General features: G+C 41.5%; 1 protein-coding gene across 8 annotated transcripts in view; it reads right to left on the bottom strand.

Moving 5' to 3' along the window:
* Positions 1–19688, bottom strand: part of Nsd2 (nuclear receptor binding SET domain protein 2) — a 78305-nt gene that overhangs the window by 7447 nt on the left and 51170 nt on the right. For 7 of the 8 annotated variants that reach the window (XM_031341016.1, XM_031341017.1, XM_031341014.1 and 4 more), the window contains 9 exons: positions 11575–11706; positions 10569–10692; positions 9535–9735; positions 8535–8714; positions 8006–8162; positions 7681–7886; positions 6069–6172; positions 5481–5750; positions 3751–3867 (listed from right to left, as the gene is read on the bottom strand). In XM_031341016.1, coding sequence (XP_031196876.1) covers positions 3751–3867; positions 5481–5750; positions 6069–6172; positions 7681–7886; positions 8006–8162; positions 8535–8714; positions 9535–9735; positions 10569–10692; positions 11575–11706 — 1491 coding nt within the window. Of the gene's footprint in view, positions 1–3750; positions 3868–5480; positions 5751–6068; positions 6173–7680; positions 7887–8005; positions 8163–8534; positions 8715–9534; positions 9736–10568; positions 10693–11574; positions 11707–13547; positions 19366–19688 lie in introns of those variants that run through there. The other variant, XM_031341021.1, reaches the window with a different exon arrangement.

Raw genomic sequence — 19688 nt, 5'->3', positions numbered from 1 at the left:
AAAAAAAAAAAACTTATTTGTATTTATGTGTTTGTGTGTCTCTGTGACTATAGGTGTCACATGAGTGTGATTACTCAGAGAGGCCAGAAGAAGGTGTCAAATGTCCTGGTGCTAGAGATTACAAGTAGTTGAGCCTGATATGGGTCATATGAACTGAACTTAGAAAACTATCAAGGTTTGTATGCATGTATGTACATGCAGGTGGAGGCCAGTTCAAGCCTGGGTGCTATTTCTCAAAAGCTTTCTGTTTTGTTTTTCTCTTTAATATCCATTTATTTCTTTGTCTGTTGTGTGTGTGCCACGGTACGAGTGTCGAGGCTAGAGAACAACTTTCCTGAGATGATGCTCTTCCACCAAATGGGTCATTGGGATTAAACTCAAGTCTTCAGGCTTTAAGCACTTTTACCAATGAGCCATCTTGCCTCTACACAATCACTATTGCTTGAGAGACTCTTTCACTGGAACCCAAGAACCCTTCTGTCTCTATCTTCCTTGTATTGGGATTGTTAAGAATATGTTACCACGCTCAGCTTTTTTTAAATAAAAGCTTATTGAGGTGTTTGCTCTCTCTCCCTCCCCGCCCCCACCCCATCTCTCTGTGTATGTGTGTTTGTGTGTGTGTGTGTCTAGAGACTCTACCACTAAGCCATATGCCCAGCCACGTCGTAACCATTTTTATGTGTATAACTAATTGTTATAAACACATTTATAGGGGCACTCTTTTTAATTCTTTGCTATTTACATACTCAAGAGGGAACACCTTCTTCTCAAATGCTCAGACTATAATAGGTATGGGCTATCATGCCCAGCCCTTTGAGTTCTTTAAGCATCTTTCAAAGTATAGTTTTATACCAGGCATAGTAGCCTGTGTCTGTAATTTCCATACTAGTTGGCCTGAGGCAGGAGGATTCCAAATTCAAGGCCAGCTTGGGCTATAAAGCTAGTTCAAATCAGGGATAGGGATGTAGTTCGGTGGTAAATCATAGAATTTGGAGGAGTTGGGCAGGGGTGGTGCATGCCTTTAATCCCAGCACTTGGGAGGCAGAGGCAGGTGGATTTCTGAGTTCGAGGCCAGCCTGGTCTACAGCGTGAGTTCCAGGACAGCCAGGGCTACACAGAGAAACCCTGTCTTGAAAAAAAAACAAAAACAAAAAAACAAAACAAACAAAAAAAGAATTTGTAGGAGTTAAGAGTTTGATTCTCCACTACTTAAACAAAATTAACAAAAGCTGTTTCTTTTTTTGTCTAGATATCTAAGAGGTCTTTTTAAGAGCTAAACTTGGGGACTGGTTAAGAGCACTGACTGCTCTTCCAGAGATCCTAAGTTCAATTCTCAGCAACCACTTAGTGGCTCATCACCATCTGTAAGGGTCTGGTGCCCTCTTCTGGCTCACAGGTGTACATGCAGATAGAGTACTCATAAACATAAAATAAATAAATCTTTCCTTTGAAAAAGTTAAAATTGGTTTAATTATTGCTCTGAATGGGACATTTTTTTCTGTTCTTTGTAGGGCTTAGGATTTTTTGGCTAAAAACTGGACATTTGAATCTAATAATACAGTAACTCTGGCAATCAGATTATTCCATCTCCTCTGGTCTCACTGAGTTTTGTTCTTTTCTTTCTACTGTTGTTCTAGGCTGCTGCTGCATCTTCCTCCTCCTCCTCTTCCTCTTCCTCCCTTCCCCTTCCTCCCCCCCTTCTCCTCCTCCTCCTCATTTAAGTGGGTGATGTCTATGGCTTTTTCTGAGTCTGTGCCTTCTCTAGAACAGGCACAGTTGTGAAAGTCTTAGGTTTTAATGTATAGCTCTAAAATGAGGGAAAGGGGAAAATAAGCAGCAACTTGAGCTATCACCACACAGGGTGCAGGAGCATCCCTGGGGCAGTCAAGCATTTCTCCTTACAACAGTGCTGACTCTTGCTTTCTGTTTGTTTGCCTCCAAAATCCTAGCTTACTAGCTTTCCCAGCAAATTAGAATGACGTCCTACCGAAGGCTTTCCATGAACCTACTCATAGTTTTATCTTTTTAATCTTGTGTCATGGCAAAGCCTGGAGGAGGACATGTTACTCAGCTTTAGAGCTCTGGGGTCTACACCTTTTGCAACCAATTTCTTTAATTCAAAACAAAATAAAACAAAACAAAACAAACAGAAACAAAGCCATGGGAAAACACAATGCAAAGCACATCACTGCATCCTACCTACCTGTATAAGTTAGCATCCTACCTACCTGTGTAAGTTAGCATCCTACCTACCTGTAGAAGTCAGTATCCTACCTACCTGTGTAAGTTAGCATCCTACCTACCTGTGTAAGTTAGCATCCTACCTACCTGTGTAAGTCAGTATCCTACCTACCTGTATGTTAGTATCCTACCTACCTGTATGTTAGTATCCTACCTACCTGTATGTTAGTATCCTACCTACCTATATAAGTTAGTATTTTGCCATAGTCACTACCTGTTTTACAATGTATGCACAGATATACACATGTACCTGCGCACACCCCCCCACACACACAACCACTAAGACCACCACCACTCCCTCAGGGCTAGCTGCTAACATCCTGCTCCACCCCTGTACACAGGCTCCCCTTGCGCACTCATTTTTCCTCCTTCCCCTCAGCTTTTTTGAGATGTGGTCCATGACCTCAAACTAAAGATCCTGCTGCCTCACTGTCCCAAGTGCTGGGATTACAGATAAGCATTCACTATACTTGGCTTCAGTATCCCCTAAGTCTTTTTTTTTTTTTAACCCTCTTGTCTCTCTGACACTGTCCTCACTAAACAGTCCAAACGCCACAGCCTACAGCAAATGGAGTTTAAGAATGGTCAAGTTTCCAAAGGGGACAGCTGGCTGAAGTTCTTGGAACCCTTTATCCCCAGATAGCAGAATCTGTTTGCTATGCTCTACTTAAAATGCCTGCTCAATAGCCATTTTCTATCTTGTTTTCAAGAACTATTATTAGTCTTGTGAGCTTACTGGCTGCAGAACACACAAGAGTACCAGTCTGAAGCACTTTCTCTACCTAGGCCTAGTTACTTTCATTCTGAGAACACCAAAACTCTCTAGCAAATATGTTACATCTTCTTAAAACTATGAATCACAGAGCTGTGGAGAGTGGCACACACCTCTAGTCCCACATACTTAGGAAGCTGAGGTAAGCGAGTGCTTGAACTCAGAAGTTTGAAGTCAGCAAGAGCAACACATACACACACACACACACATACACACACACACACACACACACACACACGGGGGGGGGGAGGAGAGGGGAATGGGAGGGGTAGAGGGAGGGGAAGAGGGAAGGGAAGGGGAGAGGAAGAGGGAGAGAGGTAGGAGAGGGAGGGGGAGGGGTAGAGGGAAAGGGAGGGGGAGGGGGAGAGGGAGAGGGAGAGCACAAACTCTAGGAGCCCAGGATTCCCAAGCAGGGATCCACTCCCTGCCAGAGACCGCTCCATAGCAGAGCCCAGACAGCCTGAAATGCTCATGCCTATTCTTTTCTTCTTTCTTCCCCTGGTCTTGAGAAGACTCTTGGTACACTATGTTGTGCTAAACTCACATGGCTTAGGATGCTCTCTGCCAAGGGGCAGCTCTACATTCAGAAAAAAAAAATATGCAAATGTTTGGAAAAAAGATATTAAGGAGAAGAAATGAGAATGTCAACAAAATACAAAGGCCAAACCTACAGGTGAACCCTTCCAGTCCATGTTCAAGACTTTGGGAATGAAGAGCAAAAACAGACTTTCCATTACCTTGTCTATGGTGAGCATGTAAAAATGAGTGATGTCATTCTCATGTGCATATTTGATTCTTGCCATACACTCCTCTTCATCAATCAGCTCACCAACATACTCATTAACAAATTCTCCCTGAAAATCAGAAGAATATAATGACTGAGTACATACTGACCAATTCTCAGAATCAGGGTCCAAGACACCATTACATTATCAATCAGTCTAGGGTAATGCGTTAATATCTTGGGGGTGGGGATCCTAGAAGTCCTTTGTTAAGTTCAAATTCAAGTAATCTTCATAGATAGCTTATAAGTAAAGATTGCCAGTGGCAAATATATCATGGTATTCTCAGAGTAGCAACATTCCATATTGCTTTCTTCAATGCCTTGCCTCTTAGGCACATATCTGGTCCATGTAAATAATTATTATATGCAGATTCCCCCAAAAGGAAAGGTTATGAAGAACTTGACAGGCAAGTCTACATGAAGCAAGAGCTGTGGCAACCAAGGAAGAAGGCTAGAGAGGGTACATCTATGCAGTCATTTAAGAAATGTATGGCTCATACTAGTGCTACAACTTATGCACTATCCATGCTGGACCTACTATGGTCATGGACCTTGAGTTTCAAACTACTGGTCCCTAGGTCATGAAAAAGCATTTCAGGGCCAGACTGTGACAAGGTAAACAACAATTCCACTTGTGTCTCTATGAAGGGGATATACTGGCTAGTGAATCTGAAAGCAGAAACAGGGTTAGCAAGAGTTAGTCAGTCTCTCTCACCAATGAACTTATTTTATTTATTTTTATCTATATAGGTGGTTTGCCTGAGTATATGTCTGTACACCTCATGTGCTTGGTACCCTTGGAGGCCAGAAGAGGACATTAGACTCCCTGGAACTAGAGTTATAGATGATTGTGAGCCACCATGTGGGTGCTAGGAATAGAACCCAGGTCCTTTTAAAGGAACAACTAGTAGTCACTCTTAGCCACTGAGACATATGAATGCCAATGAATGTTTTGTTTATCTAATTTGTACTGGACTATGCTGAGACAATGTCAAATAAGTGATGCCTCCTTAGCTCTTGCAGGAATGCCTGAGCATCTGACTGCCAGTCTAAGTAAGGAAAAGCAAACATTTCAACAGATTCTTTTTTCCTAAGAGGAAAACACTATAATTCTGACCGAAGACATGCTTCAAGGAAGTTTATTAGTATTAACTCTAATAGCAGTTATGTAATGTTTTAAAACTTTTGTTGTTCACCCCTCTCTCTCTCAGGGGGGAGGGGTATCTACCGTGTAGCCCTGCCTGGCCTGGAACTCGTGGCATAGACTACACTGGCCTTGAACTCAAGAGAGATTTGCCTGCCTTTGCCACATACCAGGTATGTACCATCATACCTGGCTTACAACTTTTAACTACAATAATTCAATATGAACACTATTTTAAAATATTTTATACAAACACAAAAACAAAAAACCTCTACACAATAAGCAGTGAGCCATTAATTCTTATGAAGGGAAGGGAGGGCTAGTGAGATGATCCAGTGGGTAAAGAAAAGACCTTGCCGCCAAGCCCGAGGACCTGAGTTCAATCCCCGGGACCCACATGGAAGGAGAGAACTGACTCCCAAACACTGTCCTCTTATCCACACACACGTGCTACAGCACATGCATATTCACATACATTCTAGTACACACACAATTACAAATCATCACACAGTACAAAAAGAGTAAGACATATTACATACTTTTCTGATGTCCCTTTTGGCAACCAAGCCCCAGCCTTTGCCATCTGTCTTGATGATCTTGGTCTCAGGGTACTGGCGCTTAGTGAAACACTGGTTCTGGCAGTATTCCCCTGCAGGACACACCTGCGGGTGGCACTCAAACATTAGCATCCTGTTTAGACACTCTGAATCAGAGCCACAGGGGTTCTCATCCGTGGGCTTACAGTTGCATTTTGGGATTTCAGAAATGTCAGCTGTATAGATCTGGACTTTACCATAAGGTTTATTCACCTGTAGGGGAAAATCAAGTTGTCATGACTCTACTTTGTAAACAGAGAGCCCTGGACCCTGCACACTCATACTGCCCCCTCAAGGACCCACCCTTGGAGACATGCATCCTAGTAACCATCACTGGACTCAAAGATTTAGTTTATGACAGACCTCCTAACAGCCATAACCTGGGTATAAAAAAAAATCAGTAGCCCCAAAGCAGCCATGTACACTACTCTGTTGAAAACACACACATACACATCTCTCTCTCTCTCTCTCTCTCTCTCTCTCTCTCTCTCTCTTTCTCCCCTCTCCCCCCTCCTCTGACAGGTCCTGCACCTTGATATGCTTGTATGGTGGAGGCTTCCTCTCACTCTCCTGTGTTTCTCGGGCTTCCCGCTGAAGTTTGACTTCATTAAAACGAGCTTCAGCTTCTTGCAATGCTAAAAAGTCAACAGAATATAAGAAATATATTCTCATATAAGATCTTTTATGCTCCATACTCATTGCTAAGTACTGTTGTTGGTTTCTAAGAAGCTATGGGCTATGAAACACCAGAAAAGGCAAGTGAAAGCCTAGTAGCTAAGCACTGTGAGCTCTGGCTGTGTGTCTGTCAGGCACTACCCATTCTCTGTACTGAGATCTAAGGACAAGGCAACAGTGCTGGCGCTTGGGACAGAGTATACTAAGAAAAAAAGTGTGAACTTATATTCTCTCTGAAAGCAAACATGCTTTGACAAGACTCTCTGGTTCAGATCAGCAAAGGCTACATCAACACCCAAAGCTGACAGAATGTCAATGTCATTTTGAGGTCTGGTGAGTGGGTGGGCTAAGCTGACAGCTGCTGATTGATCATTAGTGGACCCAACTTAATAGCAGGCCATTATCAGGAATCAGAAGCCTGGAGTCCTACTTTCACCATTTAGAACCGTATCAAACTCACTGGGTTGCCTCAGTCTCTACCAGATCTCTCCTTCCTGATGATTTTCAATTCTTTTGATAGCTATCCATTATTATTAAGAGTCCTTGAAGCTCCCAAATGTTGAGGCATCAGGGAAAGAGAACAGATTGCTGCTGTTTGATGCCTGCTAAACTCTCAGCTGCAAGCAAGGAACCAACAGCTCTCCCATGGCAAATCCCATCAGCAATGACATAACTATAGTTCTCTCTGCATGACTCGTGGAAGAACTTTAAGCTTTTCCTAGTATCCACACTCATTCTGCACATCAAGAAAATGTTGATTCTTCCTGTGCAATGTCACGCCTCTAATCTCCTATTTCCTTCCTGCCCAAGCCATGATCTGTCTTAACCATGCTTTCTATACTCCGTCTCACAGATTGTAGAATTAGACACAGCATTCCTGTCGATCTGCCCACCCTGACACAGTGTAAGGCACCCAAGGACCCACTATGCCTTCTGAATTGGAATGAATTAGCAGCTGAGGTCTAACCATGGAAATAATCTCCAGAGATGCCACACAAAGACCAGTTATGGAGAATATCTGTAATTAGTGCTAAAGATAGTATCTTTTTAAAAGCTTTTATGCCAGGCAGTGGTGCCACATGCCTTTAATCCCAGCACTCAGGAGTCAGAGGCAGGTGGATCTCTATGAGTTTGAGGTCAGCCTGATCTACAAAATGAGTTCCAGGGCAGCCAGGACTGCACAAAGAAACCTTGTCTCATTCATTCATTGATAAATAAATAAATTAATGAAAGATATTATTATGTAATTTAACAAAATTAACTACAAGCTAATATTGTAAAAGTTATTTAAAAGCTTAAGTATACTTCAATAAATACATCAGCCTACAAATTTCCTTTTTTTCTAGTATAAAGATAGAGATAAAATATTTAGTCCAAGAATTTAAAATACCAAATTTCAAAAGAACAGAAATTAGGACTAACAAGCCAGAAGAGAATGCTATCTATGCTCATTGGGAAATGTCCATACCGTTCTTGAAGACTCTTCCGATCCCTCTGACCCCCTGGTAGCGGCTGCCCCGGTCCCCCTCCATGTATGGGAACACTCGTGCCTGATGCGTCCAGTAATAATCTTTAGACCCAAAGAAAAACACAGGGAATTCTCCAATCTCATGCTTCATTTTCTGAATATTTGGGGGAACATTTTTGGGATGGCAAACTTCTGCCGGCCACCATCTATTATAAATATTAAAAACAGGATTCACATATTCTTCAGAGAGTGACAAAATTTTCAATACTTAGCACTATAAAGTACAACAAACATACGTGAACAAGCATAGCCTTTTACTGCATACCTGTAGTTCCCCAATTTGACCCAGATGATGTCTTGAAAGTGGAGCTTCTTTCCAGCCCGGCAGTCATTGCAGAACCAGCTGCCATCAGGCATCTCGATGTTTAAACAATCAGGGTGAAAGGCTGCTGGGCAAGCCTCACAGCATAGAAGGCTTCCCCCTACAAGAAGAGAACAGGCTAGCCTGAGCTTGCCTCTCCAGGTCAGATTAGGCCTTTTTTTTTTTTTCTTGATTTTTCCAGGGAGGGTTCTGCTATGCATCTGCCTGCCTCTGCCTGGGCTGATGAATACAGGGATCAAAGGCATGCACCACCACTGCCTGGCTAGGCTTCTCTCTCAACCTGTAACTGCCACAAACCCAACAGAAGCATGAGCATCAGTATATCAACCGTGAGTCAACACTCAATGGCATCACTTTACCAAAGTCATCTTCCTGAAGTCTATGTGAATCTTAGTTTAGAGGACTGAGGTTACACCTTCAGCACGAGCTGAGCTATGTGTGGAACAGCAGACGTAACAGAATTCATCCTTACCTTTGGAGCACACAAAGCACCAGCTCACATTGACATGGGTATGGTGCCGCTTCCCCTTCCGGGCAGTGAAGTGGCCTGTGCAGATTATGCTGTTAGAAGCAATCACCGAACATCCTGCTGCCAGACAGGCATCCCCTCCATGATAGGCAACGGGGCATCGGACACACCGCATCATTTTACCTAAAGGAAAAAATACCCTCAGGACCACAAATACTCTTGACACCATGACCAATATCATGAAGCCTCAGGAAATTTCAAGATAGAAAACTCTGAAGCTATTTAATAACCATAACTTCCATGAAGGCAAAGGTTTCAAAACAGTGTTTGAAAAAAACAGACACCATTTAAATATCACATTCTAAAACAGGGTCAACCAGCATTTCTTAACCTAGTGATACTATCATTTGGGATTTATGAGATCCTCTTCTGGGCACCCTATCTACTAGATATTGACAGCAAATTCTCCCTAAATATTGCTAAATGTATCTTAGCAGGGAAGCCCTGTGACAAGGACAAGACTACACTCTCCAACCCCACACAACCACCCTTATCTTTCACGTATATAATTTGATTTTAAAATATTTCCCAATTAAGGATAAAGTTCAGTGGTAAAGCACTTGCCTAGTATGTGAGGCCTAGGGTTCTACCTCTTATATTACAAATAAAGGTTTCCCTTATATTTGAAGTGCCTTTAAAAATGAGCAAACAGAAACCAGAGATAGCTCATGTAGTATCCTTTGTTGAAAATCAAAAATTTGAATGTGCTAACAGATATGGGAAAAATGGAACAGAAGCAGGTCTTACGTTACAGGAAAAAAAAAAAAACAACAACAACACTTGACTCATCTTATGATGAGTCAGAAGAAAAATGGGAGGTATTGGAAACCATTACAGCTCATAACCTCTGGTGACACTTGTTGGGCATCAATGGGCCTGCTTTCAGAAGCACCTTGCCGGTGAACCCACACCCAAGTTTTCAGGGCACATCTATCTATTGTACCTTTTGATGACCGTGGATTTGAAGGGTTTGAGGCATGGCAGCTCATACAGCTGTGGAGAGGACAGCGAAAGCCTCGGCTCTCAAACACAGTGAGAGGGTATTTTTTTACACAGGCTTCATGGTAAAACTTTCCACACTGATTTACCACACAGCGTTTCACCTCCATCTTGCTTTCTTTACATACGAAGCATGAGTGAATCCCTAACAAGTGGTCAAAGAGAAAGGTATAGAGAACAAGAGTTAAATTGCAGTTCTGAGCAACTAGCACAAGGTGGCTGTTTAGGAGCAGCCTGTGTTGCTGTTTCCAATCTTGATGACTAGTCTAAGCCTTCTTCAGGAAAACCTCCAGTCATCAGAGTTCACTGTCATCTAACCTCCAGCTTCACCAAAATACATAAAGTCTTTCTCCTTCCTGGCCCACTCGCCAAGGCAGCAAAGACTCACTATGGCTACAGGAAGACTAGGGCCTGAAGTTTGCTGCTGCTGGGCTGCCAGGACAGCCTAACCCTTCTTGGGACTAGTCAGTAGGGAGCAGGAGTCACTGTGCAGCCAGTCATCTTCTCACTGTGATCCTAGACTTTATAAGGAATCCTGAAGCACTAGAGTGGTACTCGAACCCTCGGTTAACTTACTGCTGAAAATAAGCTGAGTTACATCGAGTCTTTGTAAAGAACACTTAGAATTCTACAAATACCAGTGTTCTGTAACTATCTACAAGTTAGGCAGGACTGTTTGGAGGTACAATGCCCCACAACTGTAGAGCAAGGCTCAGGCTAGCCCCACAAAACAGTTTGGAAAAATACACAGCCTTTTATTTCCTCATTCCACCAGTCACTGTATCCTGAACTACTTTGTCCAGAGACACTGTCATTCAGGTTAGTAACAGTACAGTAAAAGAGCAGCTTAGAGCCAGTATGTGTGGTTGGGATTTGTTCTCTGCCAAATGACTCATTCTCAACTAGAGAAAGCAAAGAAGAGGACAAGCAGCATTGGTTTCCACACATAAACCCCCAGCCTCAGATGCTGGAACTTACCTGAGGCACATTCGGTGCAGGTGAATCTTCCTTCTGGTCTTCGGGAAAGCCCAAGGCAGGCTAGATGGAATGCTCCACAACAGGGGCCCTCACACAGTAAGAGACTGCCTGTCTTCTCACACAACTGTGGGGAACAAAGGGCAGCATGAATAGTCAGAGCCCTTTCAAGACTCTCCACACCACAGGGGACAATTTGATTCCATCTTTGGCGTGCAAATGAACATAACCAAAGAGTGAAACACTGAGCAGAGTCGGATCCTAGACTACAGACAGGTTAAGTTACACAGTATTAGTTAGTCCCTCAGCAAGGCCTAAGGAAGCAAAAGACCAAAACCCAGAAAGACACATGCTGGTTTTCAGCTCAGATGTGAATGTCAAAAACCAAACAAAACAAAATCCCAAGACCCAATGCACATTTTCATCATAAACTAGCCATCCTTCCATAGATGGAAACAATGGAGCTGATTTTCAAGCATTTTCCAACTATGGACAAATCAGCAGCCCCATATGGATACTGACACTGACTATACTTCACAATGGTGCATGGACTAAGGCACAGAAAGGTGAATAGCTTTCTTGAGATCTCCAACCCATAATCCAGCACAGGCAGGACACTGACCCAGTCAGTACCTTTGTAGGAACAGATCTAGTTACACCATCCCGACCCATGACTGGCCTACCCAATGAACTAAATAAGCAGCAAAGACCCCATATAACTCTAGCACCTTGCCTCTTATAATACATACATCCAAGTACTATTTCAAACACACACACACACACACACACACACACACACAATTTGTGCTGTACATGAAACACATCCCACCTGAGAATGACTGTTAACTTATGTAACTTAATACCAGAATTCTGCTGACAGTCTAACCCTTCCAGAGAGGTATCTGTGAGTAGTAATGGGGCAAAGAGGAGGATGCTGGAAATTCACTCTGCTGTACTAGGACTTCATGAGAAGCCCTCACCAATACATCAGACACTGCCTACCCCTCACCTGACACACGTACTCCTTTTTGGCAGCCATTCCTCTTTCAGATTTTTTAGATGAGACGGATGCTTCAGTCTGTGTTTCATCTGCACTTTCATATGGAGACTCTGATGGCTCATCTCCTGGGCTGTCTGAGACCTGGAGATGAAGGAGGTGGACGACAGTTCACTAGCCACAGAAAACAGGTGGCCACATCCTTTGGACACGGTCTACTTCTTGCCCTATCACCCAGTGATATACATTATCACTGGCTTTGGAAGTAATAAAACTTGTAAAACGCTGCATAGAGAACTTCAGAAGTGGACTTTATTCTACCCAATATTTAATATACATATGTATATAAGACAGTCCTTTAAATGAAGCAACTTATGGAAATCCAATTATCTTTCTTCTAAGTCAACTGATTTCTGGAATATTCTTGCCCTTTCTTGCCCAATGTGTTCAGAACCAAATACCACATGAATAAAAAAAAAGGTAGTGAAGTTGAAAAAAAACAAACAAAAAAAAAAAAAAAAAAAAAAAAAAAAAAAAAAAAAAGGCCTCACAGTAGCTGTTTCTCACTATACTGAGGAGGACACTGTGTTCCCCCAGAAGCATGCTGCTCCCCTGGAACTGATTCAAGAGTCAGGAAAGTCACTGACACACACTGAAGCCTGATTATTGCCTTGTCTCTCCTCTCAAAAGCTAACGTCCCACCCAACTCATCTGCTCTGCCCCACAGAAAGGCAAGAAATAATTTCTGCCTTCCTCAACAACTTGAACGTAAGGAAAAGACTTGGAAGAAATGTAGTATGTGTGCTGATGAAAGCACCCATTTTCCTGGTTCCCATCCACTAAACAGAAATTAGGATCCAGCTACAACCTCACCCTTGCTGCACAAATCATCCTGTCCTCACTAGACAAGTACTACCAATTAATGTTTAAATGTGTAAAATAGAAAACCCTTTCATCTATCAAATGGAAGTGCTTAATTTTTTGTCTTTATCTGATCTTAGTGTTGAAAATTAAATTTTGGAGATAAAACAAAGCAAAAAAATATTAACTATGTTTCATGTTTACCTCAAAAATCACAAGTAATTATGTTACAGGCTTGCTATTTGCCAGTGAACCCAAAGCTAGATAGTGTAATTAGGCCACATTAAAAAACAAAAACAAACTCACCAGGGACTCTGGCCCATTGATTCTGCAGCCTTACTGATGAGCTTTCCCTTTATCTCATTGAAATTATTGGGAGCAATGAGAGAAAAAACATGAATTTTTTTCTGATTTGAACTCCATGTTAAAGTGGGATAATTTACCAAGGACTCCTGTAGCTCTGATGGGCCACTGGATCAAGGGACAGCCATTGTGTGATCCCATTCTAGTCTCACTAGACACATATAGCAACAAGAATTTACATTCTTGAATGTAATGAAGGAATAAAAACAGGCCTTTCAATGTATTTTCTCACCTTTTTCGGGAAGATGGAAATAGCATGAAGAGCACTAGATTAATGTCACATCATAAGGTCTGTCACCAGGAGGCTCACTAGTTGGAACTATGGGGCCCATTGCCAATCCCTCTCCCATCAGCTCACCTCCCACTTCTTTAACATCAACATCCAGAAAGAGGCAATGTGAAATGCTCTGAGTTCAAACTCCAAATTTAATACGTCCATCAGATATGAGGGTCACAGGTGGGGGTCTGAGCACTTCTGAGATGAGACAGGAATAAGTACTAGGGAAGCACAGGGCCTTAGGAATCAGTGGCCACAAAACTTGTCCTGGCTCAGAGAGCAGCTCCTATAGCCACACAAGGATGACCCATCTGACTAATGGAGGAACTGAAACCCAAAAGGTGTTTAGCACATTATCCATGGAAGAGAGCCCATGCTCCATCCACCAACCCACTTCTTCCCTTAGTGTGGATAAAACAAATTTCCAAACTATAAAAAGAGAAAGGAATGGAAAGAAAGACAGAAAACACAAACCAGTCCTGGGTCAGAGGAAGGAACAGCACCTTTTATTTAAGATTTACAGAAAGTTAGCACGTTTCCACTTGGAGATATTTCCTAAATTAACAAAGTCTGTTTGAGGAAATAAACACTGAATACATATTTTGAATGAAAATATAAATGTTAACGACACACATAAGGCTCGTTTCCTGATTGGGTCTGTTATCCACATACAGAATATAGACCTTACAATATCACAGTTCATGACAGATTGTAGAAGGTCCACCTTCACCACATCCTCCCCCACAAATGGACAAAACCCCTACCCAGTCAAAAGGGTCCCTCAGCTCTCTGCTCAGCAAACCACCTGCAAGTAGAGTCAAGTGTGCGCCTCACTCCAGCTGCAGGCTCCACCTCCATGTGTACCAGGTGACAGCTTACTTGGAGATGCCATTTGTGGAAGTGACATATCACCTGTATGGTCCCAACACAGTCCCAGATCTCAGTCTACAACATCTATGATCTATTCAGTATCCAACAGGATGTATTTGGAAAAAGAAAAATGCAGTGACTGATAGGACACAGACTGTCAAGAATTTTCCTGTGGCTTCCTGTGTCCACCAAGGTCATGTTTGTGGCACTGATTTCCAAGCAGCTTAGTTCCTGACTTTCCAAAGTTTTCATGAGTCTGAAAATACTTTCTCCACTCACTACTCAGTATGTGATAGTACCGAGTTGCCTACCTGCCTTAGACACACATTCCTTCAGGGACAGGAAGTGTAGTCTCCATCTATTACAGGGAGTTCAAGATGGCATTACCAGACATCATGTGACCCAGTAGAAATCTTCCAACTCACTGCCAGGAGCTATGTGGCCATCAGAAAGGCTCAATAAATGCAACTGGGCTTTACCCTACTGTGGCCACAAAGCAGACCCCTGCCCTTCTGTGGGCTGATACACATTGAGTTTTAATTTTTTTTGACAAAACAAATCCCTTCACAAGTTGAATACTACATCATTTTAAAATACAATTACAGACCTTGAACAGTAAATATTTCTATAACCAACATTATTTTCATGTTTTAAGTTATGCTTTCATAAAGGAAGAAGCATAGAAGTACGTTCACAGACGGTTTTAGATTTACAAATGATAAGAATCCTGTGCTCAGCAGATATAATGGTCTAAAATTAAAAGACTACTCTTCAGCAGGTCTTCCAAGTTAACATCACAGTGAAGTATTAAGAGTAGAACTAAGACAATTTTAAGTTAGGGCAACCATTTTAAAATCCTAGAATTCAAAATAATTTTTATTAATGTTTGCACAGACTAGAACCCTCCTAGCCGCTCCTAATCAAAGCCAGGTATGAGTTACTGAGGACGTGAAGGGGGCGGGGGGATCAAAATACAAAAAAACTTTTAGTCCACAGAATGTCATTGTGCTTCATAGTCATTTAATCTAAAGCCAGCTTCTACATAGTTTAGCATAGAGGACAGCAAAGTCTAAGTGAGAGCTGTGGCCACTTAGTCATACAGCGACTGCTCCCATAAAGGCATGCCCGTATCCAAAGTTAAGTGAATCTCTAAATAGTCTACTGACTCAACCATGTCCCAGTTGTGTCCTCAGAAGCAGCCATCCCTTGGGAGTAGGCTGTGGAGAAGCCTGGTCCAGCCAGCTGCAGCAAGAGGCCACGTGTCCTCACCTGAACGGCTTGAGAACAGAAGAACCGGCAGCCTGCCTGCTTTCCTAGTTCATGTGACTGGCAATGCCCCTGTACCAAAACTAGGACTCCACCTGTTCCCAGCTTTGTTTTGTTTTTGAAAGTAGAATACCCCTGAAATGCTAGCATGTTTAAAATACTACCAAAGTTATTTGTTAAAAGCTGAACAACTACATAGACTAGAAAAAATATATATAAATGTGGATATAGCACACAGGACTCTGACAAGATATGTCAAGTTACTGGAAGTACATCCTTGTTAGTTAAACCCCAAAAAGTATTTCCCTTACCATTCCTGAACAAGGAAAAATGAAAACATACTTTTCTGTGTACTAAGGATGACCATTTTCCTTCACTGGCAGAAAATTAGTGAAAAAAAAATCTTAATATACTAAGTAAAACAATAAAAACAGTACCTAAAAGAAACAAAGTCAATTGCAATCACCCAAAACGCTAAAATACACAGGGATCAATATTTCTTAAAACAAATGCAAACCCCAAAAAGCTTTCTAAGTCAGTATCAGTAAGAAGCAATAAAAGCTCTAAAAGCATGTTAGGAAAGCCCTTCTGCTTTATTCTAGCAAAAGACAACTTGGATTTTATCATCTGAAAGACAAACGCAGTCCTTGGAATTGATTTTTCAAAAACTGGATAATGGATTTACTAATGCTAAAATAAGGTGCTGCACACTACATTCCAAAGGGCTCTTGGGTCCCTAACAGAAGTCCACCTGGATGCAAGGTGGATCAGCAACCTGTATGTTTGAATATGTGTGAGATATATGTTACCTTAGAATCAAATGACAAGAGAAAGAAAACTTACTAAATGTTAATGACTCTATGGTTAAGCTGTCACTGGACAAACAGTTCCTAAAGAAGGGAGCTATGACCTCACGGGACATCTCAGGCCCACATAAAACAACTGAGGCCAATAAAGAACCACTCAGTCAGGGTTCCTCATTTGAGTGAGCTAGGAGCTTATAAAGAATACACACCAGTGCTGAAGGATAGACAGAACAAAATCAGTTCTGGCCCACACTCCAGGCTATGAGATCCTTTGTCAGGAGCACTCTTTAATCATTTAAGTTTTACATAAGCACAGGCATCATCTTTTGTTTGAGGAATGAGATGTTTACTTATGATCTTTATTTCCTTCTTTTTATGGTATTTATGTTATATACTCTTAATAGGTGTCAGTCACCTATATCATCTAGCCAGCCCACAGGCTCCAGATACAACCCTGGGATGAGTACACGGAGTCACAGACATGTGGTTACCAGGTTAGGTTTTGTTGAGGTTTTTTTCTCTTACTTTTCTTGTCACATGTTCTCTTATTAATGAAAAGGTCCTGTCCCTCATCTGGCTTCCAGCCCCAGAGAACCCTGTTTTAAGTTTTCTGGTGCTTTTGCATGAACTATCTCAACTAATCCCATAATTAAATATAACTTGACTGGGAGACCAACTTAAAAATCTGTCCACCCATCCCAAAAGCAGGTTGCTCTACACCTCCTCAGAGGCAGTGGGTGGAGTGGATGTCCTCACGAATGCAACAAGGACCCTCTCCTCTTAGAGCCTATGTTTTATTTCCTTGTCATGCTTAGCTTTTGTGCTGGTTTTCAGGATATCCTCTTAAAAATACTGAAGTTGTCTTCTGTTGGGAAACACAGATGTAAATAGATATGAAAACTAAAAAAAACTTCTGAGCTACAACTACACTTAAAGGCATGGTGACCAAAGACAAAAACAATCACTTCTCATCAACTCTGAGGAAAAGCTGCAGGGAAGCAAAGTCCATCTGGATCAGAGGGGCTGATTAAGAAGCACCTCGGGGACCTGGCTGTTGAGCACAGGTCTCTATCAGTTCATGTACTCCCTGGGGTGCTATTCTGTTAGAACAGCTATAATGCAAACCTTTGTACATTCACACAAGTCTTCATCTCTTTAGAATCAGAGTCGTATACAGAAAGCTACCTCCCCTTGCCAAGCAAACATACTATACAAACAATAGTTTGAAGGAAGCCAAATAGAATCAAATGTAATAACTGTTTATATGGCAAAAGAAAAACTCATCTCAACAATGGGCAGTTCAAAAGACCTAAGGCTGGAGGTAGCATTGCTTTTTTTTTTTTGACATTTTTATAGAAAATGAAGGAATTCCATGTTAAATTTGTAGCATAATAAATTTGTCACATAATTTTTGTACTCTTAGCAGACAAACTATTGCTTCTTGCTAGACTCTTTTAAACAAGAGTCTCTTTTCTCCTCACCTCTTTGAGGAGAGATCAGCCAGGAGTTGACACAGGATTCGGCTTATTTACTATAAGACTGGTCTCTGGGGCAGGAAAATCCTACCTGGAGGACTTTCACTCTACACTCACTGCAGAATGGTGAAGACCCTGCTCCTGCCCCTGCCCCAAGGCGAGCTCTGTCTTCCCCAGTTGAAGAACATTCCAGAATCCCCACCCTTGTCCCCTCACTCTCTGAACTCAATAGGCACTAACTGTGCCAGTCTGTGAACAACACCATTAGTTCTAAAGTCCTCACTTCCCCATTACAGAGTAAAGTGCCTAGCCTCTAACTGCTTCTTGGGCACCCACTCAAAATTCATCATGCTCTAATTTCAGATGAAATCCCTTCATTTCTGCCCAAGACCTTCTGGGATAATATCTTTACTTTTGAGAAATCACTTCTTAAACCAGCGCCATTTCTACACCATCATATTTCTTCACATACTTTTTAATTTTGTGATTTATATTTTAAAATTTTCTTATTTACCTGAGATCTTTCATGTCCATTAAGAACAGTACAACTTAGAATGTTCACACTAGGTATTCTCTGAGGTCAAGTCTCTCAATACATTTGAGCAGAGGCAGCTGAGTGACTTACCAGACCACAACCTCATAGTCTAATACCCTACTGTGTCACACAAACAGAGCTAGGGTTCTGCTACTTCTGGGTTTATTTTTTTCCGCACATGCATGATGCAGTCAAAGGGATCATTTTTCATGCCAAAGTAAAATTTATACTTTCGGATAAAAATAGAATGATGGTGATTTTATTACTTTTATTGTAATAACCGTTACTGTCACAACAGTGAACCACTGAGTCCTTGCAAGGTGCCAGGCACTCTACGTGTTTAACATGCGTTACATTACTTAATGGTATGGAACAAAAGTATTTCTCAGAAACTTTCATCACAGGTCCAACAGTGAGGTGTCTGTGTAGAACGGCCTGGGCACCGCTCGCACACCCCGTGCATAGCACAAGCTCTGCTTCTTGAGTTAAGGGCAAGTGGAGCCTTTCCTCCCATGCAAACATGCTGGCACCTGGGTAGCCCCAGCTGGACATCCAGGACCACAACATTTAAAACATGATGCTGATGTTCTACAAAAGTAACTGATGATGTGGTTGTTGTAAATAAACTGATTATGGTGTCTTCTAGATATCAGTGACTAGATAAACAGTTGAATGGTTCACCATGATACTATTAATTATATTTTTCCCCTAAAAATCTACTGGGTCTAGTGTCATAGTAAAACTGTCAAGTAAAAAAGGACAGAATCAAAACTCTTCCTGCCTTTTATGTGGGAAAACTGGTTTAATATCTACAATACTGAATACATTTCATTGGCAATGAAAATAGCTGACAAAGAACCTTTAATGTGCCCTGCTTGTTCTTTCTTACTGATAGAACAGATGCTGATATTTTCCATAAAAATTCAGTAAGTTATGAATTAGAGGAAAAAATGAGCATTAACAGGGTAACCCCTTCAATATGGTGCATTGTCACAGCTCTGGACAGCCTCAACTGAAGGGCCTCCTCCTCAATGGGAACTTTAGATTGATCATTAGAATATGAATGTGTTTCTATTATGAGATGAATGTGATTGATTAAATGGCCTTGATTGAGTATCTTACCTTGGTCTTAAAATTTGTTATCTGTTTTCTTCATTGTATGTGTTTATTAATACCAGTAAAAACAGATTATCACACATCTTCCATAAAATGATTGTGATAGAAATGTCACTTAGTGTATACGATGATGCACCACCTGCAGCAGACATCTTGGGGTATTACATCATTCTAAGTGCAGTACAGGGCGGCTGAGTTCAAGTCCAACTTGACTGATGTGGGCTCCCATAAAAGCTGTTACCAGTGAAGGCGAAAAAAATAAGAATTTGCTCTACTAGGGAACAAAAAATGAAGTTACAAAACACTTAAATCACATCAATTCCTTCACAGGCCTTTGTCATGCAAGTGTGCAATTTTAATCTCTTCATTGGGGTGATGTAATATCATGTAATTAATAATTATTCCAATATAAATTTATCATATACATTTCTAAGAACTTAAAACTACAACATGTCCTAAAATGTCTTGAATACCAGCCCTACATAATCCTCTTTCTTTTAATCAAGTGTGTTGAAGGGGAAAAAATATAAACATGCAAAACATAAGTGTCCCAAAGT

The sequence above is a fragment of the Mastomys coucha genome, unplaced genomic scaffold, assembly GCF_008632895.1.
Source record: "Mastomys coucha isolate ucsf_1 unplaced genomic scaffold, UCSF_Mcou_1 pScaffold22, whole genome shotgun sequence".
Classification (NCBI taxonomy): domain Eukaryota; kingdom Metazoa; phylum Chordata; class Mammalia; order Rodentia; family Muridae; genus Mastomys; species Mastomys coucha.
The sequence above is the reverse complement of the archived record's forward strand: the minus strand, read 5'-3'. Positions and strand labels throughout refer to the sequence as shown.